The 17,672-nt window shown below is 35.9% G+C and overlaps 1 protein-coding gene across 5 annotated transcripts in view; it reads left to right on the forward strand.

Moving 5' to 3' along the window:
* DMD (dystrophin) overlaps positions 1-17,672 on the forward strand; it is a 2,360,554-nt gene that overhangs the window by 958,930 nt on the left and 1,383,952 nt on the right. For all 5 annotated transcript variants that reach the window (XM_066250305.1, XM_066250306.1, XM_066250308.1 and 2 more), the window contains 3 exons: positions 280-408; positions 2,020-2,190; positions 16,411-16,533. In XM_066250305.1, the coding sequence (XP_066106402.1) occupies positions 280-408; positions 2,020-2,190; positions 16,411-16,533 (423 nt within the window). The remainder of the gene's footprint in view (positions 1-279; positions 409-2,019; positions 2,191-16,410; positions 16,534-17,672) is intronic.

Raw genomic sequence — 17,672 nt, forward strand, 5'->3', positions numbered from 1 at the left:
CCTCTCTATCATGTGAAAGAAATTTACATAAGCACTCAATAATGATATTTTTATTTTTAAATTCCTTCACTCCACATTGATACTGGCTCTTAATTCAATATCTATAATTGTATTTTAATGTATTTTCCATGGTTGTGCTATATTCCACATGGAGATCACACGTAAGAGTAATTGGCAGGTACTGAATTTCTGTCTATTAAAACTATAGGAAATAGGACAGACCTTTTAAGAACATTGTCTAACCAATAATATGTCATGGACTGTCTCTGTAAAATTAAGGAATACCAGAAACACATGGAAAACTTTAACCAGAATGTGGATCACATCACAAACTGGATCATTCATGCTGATGCACTGCTGGAAGAATCTGAGAAAAAGAAACCCCAGCAAAAAGAAGACGTGCTTAAGGTAGCAAATAACGTATTATGAGAAGTAATTTTTAAACAGCACAACAGTTATGTCAGTCATGTTTGTCCTAAAAGATAACAAGGACTTCTTAATAAGAGTGAAAAATTCTCTCTCCCTCTCTCCTTCCCTCTCATCCTTCCTTTCTTTTTCCTTCCTTCCCTCTTTACTTTCTTAATTCAAATGGAAGTTAATGACTTTGAGGAGTTCTGTAATCTGGATATCTGTCTATAACCACCCCTCAGCTAAATGCAGGCAACATAAACACCGGTGAGAAAAGGATTTCAGAATTTATTTCAGTGCAATGTTGCAGATTGCTGTCCTTTTTAATAGTAGTACTGCCTTCCCTGCATCATTCACAGATGAATAAGCACCTAAAAGTCCGATCCTCTGAACGTTTTGCCAGTGTTGTTCAAATCTCAGTAAACTATATGAAACTGAATTTATCATTTTTAGTTCATTTTTAGCTGTTTCTAAACATGGCTTTTTGTTCTCTTTTCGTGTTGACACCACCTATTAGGACATCTTAAGTCATCTTTCCCAAAAGAAAGGCAACTTAATCTTACTTCAAAAAATGATTCCTGTAAAGGCTATGAGAGGTCTAAGGTGCAAATATAGCTTATTAGTGCTTTATTATTTTTATTTGATAACATCTTTCTCAGTGAAAAAGGAAGAGGTGAATTTTCCCAAATCTCATTTAGATTTATGATTCCTTATTTTGTTTTGCAGATGTCTTCAATAATTCTATATGACTAATAGGTTACTAGTGGGTTACTATTTAAAGAACAGTCCACAATTCTACTTTCTGTCTATACAATTTGTTTCTTTTTATGCAATTGGTATTTTCTGAGGATTTCAAATATTTGAATGAAAAACTGTAACTGGGTTTCCAGCTATCCCCAAAACGCATTACATTATTGCCGGTGCTTATTTTGCCTTCCCTTTGACCTTGACATGGAGTTAAAGGATGTCATCTTATGGTGAAATTCCTTCAGGGTCTTTGGGGTAATAGGAACTGAGCTATTTCACTTATAGTCCCTGTGACTCCTTGAGTCAGACAGAACCTCCTGCAGTCCCTCTGCCTGTGACACAGAATCTCTGTGTGTTAGAAAATCCATTTTGCCCATGGCATTCAATATGATAAACAAAAGGGGACTCAGGAAGGAATAGGAAATTGCTTTTCTGCTACCTCCTTCTTAAGGTTCTTCCACAGCTATGAAATTCAGCAAAGATAAGATAAAATCCAACTAAATAGAAAATATTAGGGTTGTTGCAGGAGGAATAGGGAAGTGAGGCAAACACTCTGTGTCCTTCCTCAGACGCTCAGACTGAGTCCTTTAAGTAAACACAGATCAGAAGGAAGGAAGGACAGCTACCTATTTTCCTGAGAGCACTCACATTCTGATTCCTCTCCTATTATATGCATGGTTTTTGTTCTCTCCATCTCTCCTTCTCTCTCTCTCTCTCTTTCTCTCTCTCCCCCCTTCTCCCTCTCAGCCCCCCTTTTTCCTTCTCCCCTCCCTTCCGCTTCTCTCTCTCTCTTGCTATCTCAGTGTCTTGCAACTTCCATTTAATTACTAACTTCAAGCCCTATCTCTTGCTCACGGCATCTAGCGTTTAAAGGCTGAAATGAACGACATACGCCCAAAGATGGATGCCACGCGTGACCAAGCAGCAAACTTGATGGCAAACCGCGGCGGCCACTGCAGGAAAGTAATAGAGCCCCAAATCTCAGAGCTCAACCACCGCTTTGCAGCCATTTCTCACAGAATTAAGACTGGAAAGGTAGGAAGACCTGCTCCAAGGTGGAAACTAGTGGTAAATGATCTCGTGCGAAGGGTGCGCAGTGCTCTGAAGGGGGTGTGCAATCCCCACAGCAAGGTTTTCCAAAGGAAAATAAAGGCCAAAACGTATTTAAGGAAATTTTATCACTGAATCTTATGGGAGATCAGTCTCTCTCTCTCTCTCTTTCTGTCTCTTCCTCCCTCCCTCTCTCCCTCCTCCTGCCCCCCCCCCCGCAGTCTTCCTTTCTCTCTGTTATTCTCTGTTTCATGGCACAGCTATTCCAGAACCGCGTCCTCCATCGGTTTACATGCACTTTCAGGGGTAACCTACAGCAAAGTAACAAACAGCACGCTGCAGGCCAGCAACAGCCAAAGCACAACAGACATCATCTAAAGAGAGCACTACTGACGTATTTGGCCAAATTCAATATTGCTTGTGTGTAATACGGATTAGATCTCTCAGATGAGGCCTTGTATATCTCCTGCATGATCTGGGGTGTGTATACCTACTTAGCGGCTGTGCACACGTGCGCATGTGTGTATACTGAACTCGCTCTTGCTCGTGGCCGATTCTTACTGTGACAGAGTCCATTAGGCTGTAATGATGTGCTCAAGCCATGACAACAACTGATTGCAAAGCTTATATATCTTAATGTTTGTAATGTTATATGTCTATTTATATTTATTCAATTTAATGGAGAACAAGGGGATATGGAACTTTTGCATGATAACCCTTCAGATTTGTGTAATGCTGAATGAAGACAAAATCTTATCTAATAGGCGGCATGCAACAATATAGAAATACAGTATTATATAGTTCCAACTCTTTGGAGGAATGTCAGAATGCAAGGAATTAACCCCAAATTTGTAAAATGTAGTTTGACACATATTTCAATATATATGTTATGCTTTGAAATACAAAAATGTATGTAAAAGAAACATTTATTTACATATACAGATAATGGCTAGAAATAATCTTAAATGAAAAAAACGTCATTGAACTGTTTGTGAGCAAATACAATGTACTATGTCAGGTAAGTATTGATTCCTGGAAAAATAGGAAAATACATTTGTAAAGTTATAAATACTGACAGACAATAACAGCATGGTTTACAATTGCTGCATTTTCTAAGTGATACATTACTGTATCACTGTTACATATTTAAAGAAATTTATTAAATACATGGAATGTAATATGAATTTTAAATACTTTATGTCCGTGAAGCAGAGTACCTTTCAAAACTCACATCCCCAAAGCAAAAAGGTATTAGCTTATCTTAATCCATTGCTTCCTCTTTGTAATATTTGAGTTAACCAGTTCTGTGCATTTATATATTAAGTAAGGCATTTTCAGATGAAAAGTATCTGACAGGTGTTTTTTTTGTAAGAATGTATCCTGCTGTTTAAAAAGAAAGTTGTTCTTTACTTCTGGAACTATCCCTAGAGTATGTGTTATTTAAACAACCAAAAAGGTTTTTTTCATTCATCTAGAGAAATGAATGCCAATCTTTATTACTAAGTTTTGTATTCTTCCCGTCATATATATATATATATATATATATATATATATATATATATATATATTAAGTGCTACTAAGCTCTAGAATATTTAAGAGAAAACAGGGTATTTCTTTATTCTGTCAACAGTAGGTTGAGATAAAAGATGGCACATGATTGTGATTTGTAGATTTTGAACAATGAGAATGCATCCGGCATCAACAGCCTCCAAATTAGTGTGGCCAAGAAAAGTGTGTGACTTTTTTGTTCTATGTTCTGTACAACTCTCTCACTATACCTGCACACGTCATGCATCAGATGAGCCACTTAGTGTACATCTTTTGTTTTCCATACTGAAGAAAGGCATAAGAGACTTTAAATCAATATTTTCAATTATATATTCATTGGCAAGACAATGAGAGTTACTTTTTCAGTACTCCTTTTTCACTAAATGAATAAAGGCAGTTGGAGGCAATGGTTGACCCCATTTGGGAGTTTTGAAGGGACTATTATGCTCTATCATGAAACCATAAACGTGGGAAAGTGTATCTGGCATTTGCTTATTTATTCATTTTGTCAGCTAATGATGTTGAGTATCCATTATCCTAGTGAGCATGGGAATATACAAAGATAGAAACAATACTTGCTTTTAAAATATTAGTTTACAACACAGACTTCCATACTTATTGCAGTCCTAGAATATGCTGAGCAGTAGTCTGTCTTCATGGAGGTGCTCAGTTACTGATTGAGGTTAGTCCCAGCAATCCCACGTAGTGTAATAGGAGGGGCGGTGTACATTGAAGCCTGAATTCTAGGCCTAACTTTCTCAGCATTAGGCAGAACATCTGATTTCTCCGCAACTTCATTTTAATGTGTGTAAGGTAATGGAGTTGAATTGGATTAGTAATTTTTAAAGGAAAAAGCTCAGCACTACCAAAAGAAGTTATTATGTAGAAAAGAATATGTAAAATGAATAACAAGTTACCAGATGGTAGGATTTCTTCCCTTTTGTCTTTCTCCTTCCTATGGGAAGGGGATGGTTCAGGAGGTACAAGTTCTGTTCATAGAACATGGTATAAAATTTCTGGGTTAAATTAGTTAAAATTAGGACTAATGAAATAGGTCCTTGATATTTCTAAAAGTTGACAGGCCAAGGATCTCTTGTTGATACAGTCAGAAATTTAAAATAATGACTTTATGTATTTGCTTATGGAGTATGGTCACTCTGGAAGTCCTGGAGTTATCAGTGGTGGCCTTTGAACTCAAAGTCAAGTTCCTATTTTTATAGGGCTTCTTCAAGGTCAGATTGGGTTGGAATATGACCTTTTTATGATTGAGTCTAAAGATAGTTTATGTTTGTTTGTTTTTATATATTTTTCCGAAGTGAGAAGTGGGGGGAGGCAGTCAGACTCCCACATCCACCTGACCGGGATCCATCGGGCATGCCCACCAGGGGGCATTGCTCTGCCTATTTGGGGCATTGCTCCATTGCAACCGGAGCCATTCTAGTGTCTGAGGCAGAGGCCATGGAGCCGTCCTCAGCACCCGGGCCAACTTTGCTCCAATGGAGCCTTGGCTGCAGGAGGGGAAGAGAGAGAGAGAGAGAAAGAAGAGGAGGAAAGAGTGGAGAAGCAGATGGGCACTTCTCCTATGTGCCCTGACCGGGAATTGAACCCGGGACTTCAACATGCCGAGTCAATGCTCTACTGCTGAGCCAACCGGCCAGGGCTTATGGTTAGGTTTTACATAAGAGAATAGCCTAGAAGATAACCTATGGTGTTAAAATAAACGGAAGTAGATTGGGAAGGAATATGGGTAGAACATAGACTTAGTGTAAGAACTAATTTCAGGATCCTGTTTAAAGATCAACTGGAAAGGGCAGTTGAATAGAGCAAAAATTTAATCTGAAACTCATTAACAATGGCTGCATTTACTATTTGGTGAAGAAGACCAAATCTCTGTCTCCTGCCAGTACTGACCATTGAGAGAAATTCTGAAACCCAGAAAGCAATGGCATGGGGTTCTTGGTTTTGATTGGCTGAGAGTTTGTCCATTAGATGCAGCTCTCTGCAGTGGTAATTCTAGCCATCATTGAGGAGCAATATGGTGAGAAGACAAAGCTCTGAACCTCAAGGCACAAAACTTGCTTAGGGTGGGATCAGAGATATGACCCTTCACCCCTCCAGAGCCTCATTTCTACATCGAAATGTAGTAAGATGATGCCTGTCTTATTTTAACCTCAAGATTGTTGTGAGAATCAAATGATCTAAGATATGTTAAAACATATATGAAAAGTCTATAAATCACTATATAGATGTAAAATGGTAATGATGATTAATATCAATAATTATTTCCATTGTATACTTAGATTCAAATGACCAAATTTTGAGAGTTGAGATAGAAATTTATGGGAAAAGAAATGGAGCAATAGGTGATTTGTCTTTCTGGACTCCTCTGGAATAGGCTGGGACCAATAATGCATGTCTTTGCTATTTTCATTGCAAGGACCAATTAGAAAGTGCTAGGAAGTTCTGCTTGCCCTAAATATGACCCTTAAAATACATAAAATAGCACCTTTTCCCATTTCAGTTCAGTTAGTTAGTAGTATCCAATGGCTTCGAGAAAGCTTATTCCCTCCCAATCTGTGTGAAATCAGTTTGAGAAATGGCAGTTTTAATGGCGAAGGTCAGAATTAAAAATAAAAGTAATCAGTGATAATTTCAGAACCCCGGTTAAAGTCAATTGAATCAATGGGGAAAGACAGCTCATCTCAACTTTTTCAGCTTTAGGGAGACTGAACTGGTAGTGTAACAGGACAGTGGGGAGGGATGCTGTCAGGAAGAGAACGTGACAGAAGATAGAAGCATTTAATAGGAAAACGGGAAGGCGAAGATCAACTGACCACGTAGTCCTGTATTTTTGGCAGCTCTACACCCTTCTTTATCTCCTAAGAAGCTAAGATGGAGATGAGGGTCAGCAATTTAGGAGATATGATATTTGAGGGAGATCTTAAAGAATTAAAGAAGGAAGGGTTTGGGAAAGGAACAGTCTGAATGAATTCTTACCAACTGTTTCAAGGCACAGTGTTTGGTACTGTGGTGCCTATATTGCTAAGAATTTACTAGCAATTCAAGGAGCTTACTTTTATAGGTGGGCCAATAAGTGTCATGGATACTGTGCTGAGAATGAGTGTATGTTGAGTGACTTTGGCAGCCACTGTGGCAACAGAGTGGAGATAACAGGTCCAGATAAACCTATGGAAAAGCCCCAGTGTGTTCAATGGAGAGTAAGTTTAGTTTGGTTACAGAATATAGAGCATGGAGCATGAAGCTTCAGTTGTACATGAGACAGAAAAGGATGATTAGACACAATGTGCAGAGGTCATGGCAACCAGTCTGGTAGTTTATGCTTAGTTCAGTAAGCAATGAGTTCTTGATGGTTTTTTTCATGCGCCATTGAAAGATTAGACCAGCAGTGGTTGTGAAGAGAATTCAACTGAATCATGACAGGCAGTAGGGAAACCAATTTGGAAGCTATAGCAATAGTCTAGATGAGAAACAGTGAGTACTCAAATACGGATGCATCTCTGGAGATGGAAAACAAGTGACAATCTAGAGCAGCGACTACCAAACCTTTGTGTACTTGGAGGAATAGTTAAAACACAAATTGCTGCCCACTGCTCCTGGAGATTATGACTCAGTAGGCCTTGGGTAGGGCCTGATAATTTGCATTTCTATCAAGTTTCCAGGTGATATTGATGCTAATTTTCTAGTGGACCACACACTGAGACCCACTAGTCTAGAGACAGCAAGTAGACTAGAGTTAAATTATTACATATGAGGGTCAAGAAGATGATAAACTGAAAATGACTCAAGATTTAAGACTAGTTGAGTATGGAAGTCTGCATGGGAATTACAAGAACAAAATGTGCATCAAGATATATTTGTTACATTGCTATATTTAATATCAAAAGAGTGTTGAGTAAAACAGGCTTTTTCTAGCATGTCCTATTAATATAGGCAATTACTTTACATTGTTGCAGAATATTATGAAGCTTATACACATAATTTGTGTACATTTCTTTTCTCTTCTATAAACTTAGACAGTTCACTTTAATGTGTAACCAAATTTTTAAATTATTGGCCCTCCTCTGAGGAGAAAGGTGACCTTGTTTTCTATGTGTCCCAATTATTTTTTAAGATTTGTGTGCCATTGGATATTATATACCATATTTTCTTTTAATTTCCAAGTGGGCCTTAAAATTGTTCAGATTTGGACAAACTAATATCGTATATGTAGATATTTATAGTTTTATTGTCAAGTTTTTAACCTCCAATCAGTGTTAGCAGATTAAAAGCAATTGTTCAATGGGCTACATACTTTCAAATATATTTACAGCTATGAGAAAGCCAGTGAGTTTCCCATTTATTGTTAAATACATCAAGAAAAACCCACATGGGTGGGTCTAATCGTCTCTTAAATAATGATTTTATATGTGAAATGTAATATATAAATACTGCAACAATAGTTTATACAGCTACTTTGACTCTCCTAAACATCAGTGGGAAAACAGTAATACATCTTATAAACATGACCTAGAATGTCAGAACACGGTTTATTGGCTCTGAACATTTTAATTAGAACCTAGTTATCAACAATTAGCATTATCAATATAAATATGTTGATCTTTTTTCCCTTTATAGCCTGTTTATAATAAAATACCTTCTATAATAGAAGAGAACAGGATCCGTAAATTGGTGCAGTTATTCTTATTATATATGTACTTTTTAGTGAAATTTTCTATGAAGAGATTATAATAGAAAGTATAGATGAAAACGTAGGTAAAGATCTACAGACATTGCACAATTTATAGAGTATGAAACATGTCACAATTACAGTTAAAATCCTGAAGTAATAGTAACAGATTAATACCCAAACTATGTATTGATACTAATAGACCTGCTAATTTTCTTTTACTAAAATAAATGTGAAATGAACCTGGTATTGGAATTTCTATATTAACATTTTTTTTCACGATTGAATTTCCTATCCCTATAGCAAGGTTCATTCTGTTGAAACTGGTAAAAATTCCCTTTTGTAATTATCTAAAATGTTTCCAAAGTAGACATTAATTGAGTTTGGTGAGCAGTGTCATGGGCTAGAACTAACTGTGGCTTATTAGCATGACACTCTAAGTGATTAAATCTGTTGGGTGATTCCTGACTGTGATTCTTTAAAAAAGAAAATGAGTCCTTCAATCAGTCAACAGATGCAAAAGTAATCATTTCTTGTACTAGGGACTTCCCACATTTGTAGGGGGCAGTGAGAGCCAGTGAGTTGGTCAAGTTCTCACACTTAGATAACTTGGTTACACAACGTTAGATCTCAGTTCATGGATTTTTCTGCTCCCGCATGCTGACCTTCATGAACCTTATTACCTATATTGATTTCATCAGATGTTTGTTAGTCTAGCATGTGTTAGCATAAATATATCTAGTTTTGCTAAAAACACAGTTACTTTAGTACACTTCTTTGTATTCCAAACAAAAATAATCAAATGGACAGAAATGAGAGAGGAACAGAGGTAAGGAGAGAAAGAAAGGAAATAGAAAAAGAAGACAAAATAAAGTTTTTTACAATGGTGTTTTCACTTTTAATTCAACTTTCTCCCCATATATATATTTTAATGCTGATTCCTTTTCACCTCTATTTCAATTGCTAGTACTAAATTCATGTAATCACGAGGTAGAAAAATATTAAAGTTATACTTAACATGAAGGGGACAGTGGACTGGTACTTGAACCACCAATATATCTTAACCAGCTTAATATATTTTGTAGCCAATTCTGAAAAGTGTGAGCATAAAATTAATCTCATCAATGCAAAACCAATAGGAATGTCCTGGGTAATATCCTTTAAATAGCTTCACAAATTTGGAAAGTTATCACATTTTTTTTTCATTTTTATCCCCAAGGCATCAAAGATAAAGCAATACCTTACCTAATATCAAAAGAGTGCAACCAATGAAATGTCCCTATTGCAAGCTGAATTTGTTTTAGGTTTAGGTATCATTTCTTATATTTCTTGGAGTTCTCTCTTATGAATTTCAATGAGTAAATGAATAAATCTTTACACTACATTATCTGATAATATTTGTTCTAGGAATATGTTTTCATTATGCCTATTTCTCCTTGTAGGTTTTCTTTCCTCTCCAGATATTTTGGTTTTAATAACTCTTCGTACCATATCAGTAGTGTATCTTTTCTGTATGACAGGATGTTACTGGTCCATGAAAGTTGATTCATTTCAGTTTCCATGAATTATTCCTATTTCATTTTATTCTATACCAATATTGTAATGATAAATAAATTTCAAAGCTACAGAATGAAAAGGGGGAACTGATTGATTTGAAGCTATTTTCAGCCAATCGGTAGCACTTGGATTATTTATTTTCAATTTAGATTTTAGTGTAATTTGAATGTAGTGACCATTTATCGTGATGACTGAGATTACTTATTCCATATTAACAAATGTTTACTCTACTGTCTGTGTAAACACAGTCATTATTATGTTAGTGTATCTATGCACGTTGGAAGTAATATTTAACCAAAAGAAAGCTTGCATTTAAAAAAATGACAAAATGTATCTGAGTACTTTGGAATGCTTCTAATGAACAATGAATTAATTTGTAATTGATTTTTCTCTTACCAGTCTGTGATTGTTTGTTAACTTGTTATATAAGTCACCTTTAATGCTAAAATTTTAAGAAAGCCTTAAACTTCATTAATCCTAAAGCATACAGCAAAGCACAATTAATAGCTGTTCAGTACTCTGAAATAACATTAAAATATCAAGGAAAACAAAGTGTTGTCTTTCTCAGTTTCTCTGTCTCTTCTTTCTTTTGTGTCCGTTTATCTATCTCTTTGGTTATTAAACTTCCCTATGTTTTTCTTTATTTGTATTTTGTATGACTGCACAGTCATGCCAAAGCTCTTAACATGCAAAGGTAAGTAAAGAATTGTACAAAACCTATGCCTGGTCTATACCTCCTCCTATGATACTATAACTTTGTGTGACTATTTTCTATGTATTCTAAAACCTCTCCTTTGTACGCTGTCTAACACTGTGTGGTTTAATTGTGATTCCAGTTTTCTGTGGTCATAAATTTTAGTTCAAGTCAATAGAAGTAATTCACACAATAATTAAGATGATTTACCCATCATTGATTTCAACTTCTTCAAATAATTTAATCTAATTCTGAACTGAAAAGTTGGATATTATATACTTCATATGTTTTAAACTTGGGTAACTCAAGAGTGAGCTATTAAATTATAGATTCCTGCTTATATGCATTTTATAAATTTTCATAAGAATTACAAATTACAAAGATAATGAAGACCAAGAATGACATATAAAATTTTTTTGGTCAGGAAAATGCTTTTCATATTAGAATTATCATGACTCTTAAGGAAGGCAGTAAGTTTTCCCAACCCTTGTGTTTGAACAAAGATTAATCACATAGATGTCACATGGCTGGTCTGATAGGCCAATAGCAGAGCGAAAATGATTGAGTTGAGTAGCTATGCTTATTTTGATTACAAAATTGGTCACTGGTTAATTTAGCTAATATATTAGGTGTTCTAAATCTTGTAACTGACATCATAAGCTCCTTTTCTGTATAAAAGAAGAGTTATGTTTGTTATGCAAAATATAGAGTAGTGTAAGATATATTCCCCCCTTCAAGAATTAAAAAAGTGTACTGATGAAACAAAGCATAAACCCTTGAAAGTCAAATGACATTGTATTCAAATGTGCAAGATCCTAAAACACAACCTAGAATTACACATAAATGATGAATAGACTGCTGATATAACATGTCAAACCCGTTCCCATAAGTTTTTCTATTCCCAGATGGCTTCCTGAAAATTCCTCTCAGAAAACATATCTGAATGCAAGTGAATAAGATGGACATTTCCTGAATTATCTAAATCCACTGGAATTCACTGAATTAAACATTAGTATTTTGCCTATTATTAGCAAGATTAATCCTGTGGCATATTTCAAACTGATAATGATCTATTGGTCCTTTTCAATGTTGTCGGTATAATAGCTACTACTGCTCTACACTGTCTGATATGGTAGCCATGGACCACATATGGCTATTGAGTATTTGAAGTATGCCTACTCAGATGTGCTGTATGTGTTAAACACACAGTGGGTTTTGGGACTTAAAATGAAAAAGTAAATGTAAAATATTTCATTTATGTTGATTATAGGTTTATATGATAATAGTTTGATCATATTGGTTAAGTAAAATATCTAAAATTACATACCATATTTCTCACTCTATAAGATGCACCTGACCATAAGACAAGTGCATCTAGTGTTTTACAGAGAGAAATAGGAAAAAAATATTCTGAACCAAATGGTGTGTTAAAATATTTAATACAATACCGTATTTTTCACTCCATAAGACACACGGTCATTTTCCCCTCCACTTTTGAGGAAAAAAAGTGCATCTTATGGAGCAAAAAATACAGTATATGGCTCACATTGTATTTCTATTTAGCTGCACTGCTGTAGGTAAACAAAATCCTTTACCTTTAGAGGAAAGAACTTTCTGTCAGTTGATAAAATTTGGGGGACATATTCATGTGAAAAGTGTCTCATTTCCAACATGTACCCTAATATATCATCCTTCTGCCTTCAGTTGTATACTTTCAGCAAGGAGAAAGTCACTACTTTAAAATTAGTGCTTTTAGAAAGAAAAAATATATCTCCAATGTTCATCAGTTGTTCCTATAGTAAACAAAAATTCAGACTGCAAATAATTTCTGTTCATTGATTCTGGTTGTTCATTTTGGAACCACAGAGATTAATTCAAATCCCTAATCTGCATAGTGACCTTTTTTAACGAATGCAGAGTAGGCTTGGATCAGGAAATCTGGACTCTAAGCATATTCCTAATGAAATCTAAGCTTACATTATCTTGCTTGGATAATTTAGTTATTCATTTTGTAGTAGTGTTTCCTAAAATCTGTTTATATCTCCTTATATTACTTTTGTACCAGCTGGTATGTCGTTGGTAGCATTTGGCCAGAAATTAATATACATCCACACATGAAGTGCTTATCAGAAAGGCCTTTTCAATTTTATAATGGAAATTGTGTTATTTCAAATTCTAGATTCATTTAGAAACTCCCTTGAATTGTTTATTTTTATTCACTTAGTTTTTTAGGAAATCACTATATTGTACACCTGAAACTAATACAATTATATAATATTTCATACCAACTACATGTTAAAAATACTCATTTAAGAGTGTATAGTGTGTACCGGAAGTGACTCTAGGTTGGACAGGACAGCTAAACTTCTCCTCATCTTCATGGGGGTGTTCATGGAACCCATTCCTCTTGCTTTGTGGGGGGTGCATGCTTTTTATGTCCCTAAATAATGTGAAAACACCACACAGGGCAGAATATGTGCACAGCCCTATGACGCTGTCTTTGAGACCACTCCTCTACATTGATCCAGATTAATCAGTCAATAATTTTTGTTGTTCAGAACGACACAGCTTTGCCAAACGGGAGTGTCAGTTTCTTCGTGTTCACCATGAACTTGTCATATACCTTGGGAAAATAAACCACCATGTCAATAAGTTTTATCCTCCATAAACAGTATGTTTTAAAAAGAGGAATTCTTGAATTGAGCCAACAGGTGGGTCTGATTTTGAGAGGAAGCCATAAGAGCCTATATTTATTGCACATTTAGAAAATAATAACCAGTGTTGGTTGAGCATTTTGGATATATTGGACAATATTCTAACATATTTGATTCTCATAGTATTTCTATGAGATAGCTATTTTCCTTATTCTTATGTTACAAATAAGAAAACTGAGGCTCAAAGAGGACAACTAGCTTGTCCTGGTTCCCTCAGCTAGTACCTAGTGGAACTTGGGTTCAGTCTAGGCATTCGCATGGAGGGGCTTAGGCTCTTCGCCAGAACATTAGAAACATTCTGACGACCTTGAGGGAGAGATAACAGGAGCTGGCCTGTAGACTGGCACCAAAGGTCAATATTAGGATGCCTCCTAAAAAGCTAGAAAGGTCATTAGGACAAGATTAGGGGAAGCCTTGACCATCTCGCTGGATTTTGGACATGATTCTACTTGTAATTTTGAGCAGAGAAATAGCATAATGAAAGCCATGTTTTGGGAGTGTATTATTGACCTGATCCCAGTGCGCAGGATAGAACTGGCGCACTGGTGAGGTGGGAAGCAGATTGTACCCCTGTATGGTTGTCATTGCCGTAACTCCTTATGAGAGGAGGAGACAGGATCTCTGGGAACAGAAGGTCAGTGGGTCGTGGTGACCTAATTGGCAATGATTTGATATTTATTGGACAGCAGGGTCAAGCGTTGAAAAATGACACAACACAGATTTTAAACCTGACTGACTGAGAAAAAATGGTCATCTCTTAACAAGACTTGGGCAGTTGATGTTGCCAGCAGTTTGGTGGAATGATAATGAGCTCATTTTTAGACAGGTTGAACTTCAAGTGAGAACTCACCTGGCTTTAGGGGACTTTAGATTGGGATTCAGAAGGAAGTCATAGCTAAAGATGACTATTTGGGAGATTTTATGAAAGCTGTGGTTAAATTTTGGAAGATCATAGAATTTATTAGGGAAGAGGATTTAAGAAAATGGTAGGGAGGCCCAAGTTCTGAGCCTTTGAAGCTGCTACATTTGAGTATGTGGAGCAAGGAGGAGCTGAGGAAGGAAGAGGTGTGGGAGGGAAAACACCAAAACAAGCAAATGGGTCCATTTTATTTTGACATCCAAACACTGAATAAAAGTTATTTTAAACATCATCTATCATCAGATAGTCACAAAGCCATGTAAAGCAGTGGTCGCCAACCCCCGGCCCGCGGACCGGTACTGGTCCATGGGCCATTTGGTACCAGTCCTAAGAGAAAGAATAAATAACTTACATTATTTCTGTTTTATTTATATTTAAGTCTGAATGATGTTTTATTTTTAAAAAATTACCAGATTCCATCTGTTACATCCGTCTAAGACTCACTCTTGACGCTTGTCTCGGTCACGTGATACATTTATCTGTCCCACCCTAAAGGCTGGTCTATGAAAATATTTTCTGACATTAAACCAGTCCATGGCCCAAATAAGGTTGGGGACCACTGATGTAAAGGTGTACAGTTGCTCTTATTCATATTAGCAAATACGAATAACAATTCAACAACATAAAATACCATAAAAAACTTTGCATAGTTATTATCATCAAAGCTGTTAATCTTTTTACTTTTATGATACTTTGAACAAGATGTGATTTTTAAATGGAGGCCATGGCAACATCTTTTAAACATATTTAAAACCGATTCAAGAGCCTCATAATGACATTTCAAATTACAAACAATCATCAGGATTTAAAAACTAGTACCAAAAATTAGTCTCTTGAAAAAAGAGCCCATAAATCTTTTCTGGCATGTGTAGAAGTGTCTAGAAGAAACACATTTCTGCATATTTCATGTGACAATCATGTCCTGGTAAATAGCATTTGATTAGTCACTCTACATGTAGATATTTGTTTCTTCCTTGAATGCTTACCCTTACTGTCCTCTAAAAGTCTCCTATTTAATCCAACACAGCTATGATTGGGAATATGATGGGGAAAGAGCAGGTGAGAACCAAACTTGTTGAATGCCATCATCCTTGCCTAAGACACTGGGGGTTGTTTTTGATTTGGTTTTACCAATGCAAAATGTTTAGTTCTATTAGAAAATAAGATTTCTATAAAAGCTGCCAACTATAAAATATTTTCTAGTGTTTTAATGCAAAGAAACTGAGTGCAGAATAAAGATCAAATAGAATGTTTCATTAACTGTTTGAACTTTTCTAATTAAATATTGTCTACTGTTTTGAGTATATATTTGATTTGCAATATGGTATCATTCAGCAGTCCTCTTCAAGTGGATTCTTTAGAAGAACAAGGTATTTTGAAGTTCATAGAGACTATGCTCATTATGAATTTAAAAATTCAACAAACTGTGATGTTTGTAATGTTGGAAAACATATAATTTGGATATTTTTATGTGAAATATTCTGGTTTCATTCATTTAAATGTGTTGTGCTACCGAAGAAAGCATTTCTAAGGCACACTGATGGCATTGTTTGTCTTACGAGAGCATGCCTGTCAACTTCTCCATGCTAAAAATGTCATTTGAAACATCTGACCAGATTGCCATGTAGTTTTTCGGAGGAGGAGGAAGAGAGTTCTGCATTTCCACCTAAGGTTGCTGTTCTTTGATGAATGAGGCAATTTCTGATAAGACATAGTTACCCAAATGGGATTTATATCAGAATACTTCAAATAAGATCAAATACAACTTGAGAATATTAACAATTAGCCCAGTCAAATATATGGAAATTGACTTTTGTTGAAACAGCAGAATGATGAATTGCGTTGTCTTGCAAGTGTGTTCAGCTCTGATGATGTTAAATGTTTGTCTTTATTGGCATCCTCAGATACTTTCCCAGTTGTATTTCAAAACTTACAGAAAGTATAACATGGAAACATAATGCATGTCATTATTTTAACAACAGGAGGTTGAACAAATGTTTTAGTTTTGTTGTTGTTGTTTTTTTTGGTTTATGTTTCTAATAAAAAGTAATTTTAATTTAAATTAGCACTATCTTTTTTTTTTAGGCCTCCATTCCTTTGAAGGAATTGGAGCAGTTTAACTCAGATATACAAAAATTGCTTGAACCACTGGAGGCTGAAATTCAGCAGGGGGTGAATCTGAAAGAGGAAGACTTCAATAAAGATATGGTAAATTGGTTGTGATAGAAGTGTGAATGAACTAGAAGTGAAAATGAGTAAATAATACAGAAAGAAATGGCATAACCCAAGTCTCCAACTAAATTCTCAAGCCATATCTTGCACATTTCTTACGAATTCAAAGTATTCTTGTTTAGCTTTTATTATGAAGGCCCAAGTACTCTAGTATGTCCATATAGGAACACACACAGATTCTAATAAATAGCTCAGCAATTTTGTTTTGACCGGTACTCTTTTCAAATTCAGAGGATAACGTGTAATGTGGAAAAAAAGTCAAATCAGAAAAGAAACTGGAAATTTAATATGAAACTCAACTCTGAGTGATGGCTGATATTTTGGGTCAGTCATGTTTTCGGTAACGGAGCACTTACTTCAGAGAAGGGGCAGTCACATACAATATCGACATTGTTTACTCAAGTTTACCACAAGTGGTTTTACCCAAAAAGTTGACTAAATAGTACAGTGTATGTCTAAAATACATACAAATTTATGCTGCTTATTTCACAGGAGTAAAGAAATGTAACCATGCAGGCTATTCTCAAACTCATAACATTCTTATTCAACCCTGATTAATTTCAAAATGTCTCATATTTCTCTCTGGCTTGACTATTTCCGCGTCACATTCCTTTACACAGACTTATTTTTTTCCTCCACCATTTTGTCACAATTTCCTTTCCTTTCCTTCACGGCCATCACCTATGTGGCATTCTTAACCTTTATATATATAACGCTAAAGATTTCTGAGAGGTATTGATGCTAAAAACTTCTCAGACAATGCTTGAAAAGGACATCAAAAGGCAATAGATATATTTTAAATGCTGAGCATGTGAAGCTATAGGCAAACCATTTCCACCCATCTTAATTCCCACTGGTGTCGATTCTGACTTCTGGGAGCTGTCTGAATCAATCCCCACACCCGGGGAAAGGGTCTCGTGGGCTGGCCAACTCAGCTCCTGGAAAGAAAGACAAGAAGACACTTTCCAAGATGCTGAGTTACAACTCTCTCTTCTTCATGGCAAAGAAGAAACCAGAGGGCATGGGCTGAAAAAGACTGATGCTTCCCTCTTGGGCTGATCACCGCCTCTCCCCAATACCTCTCACCTGGTGCAGGCAGAGAAGTAAAGTGGGTT

This window comes from Saccopteryx bilineata, chromosome X (genome assembly GCF_036850765.1).
Source record: "Saccopteryx bilineata isolate mSacBil1 chromosome X, mSacBil1_pri_phased_curated, whole genome shotgun sequence".
Lineage (NCBI taxonomy): Eukaryota > Metazoa > Chordata > Mammalia > Chiroptera > Emballonuridae > Saccopteryx > Saccopteryx bilineata.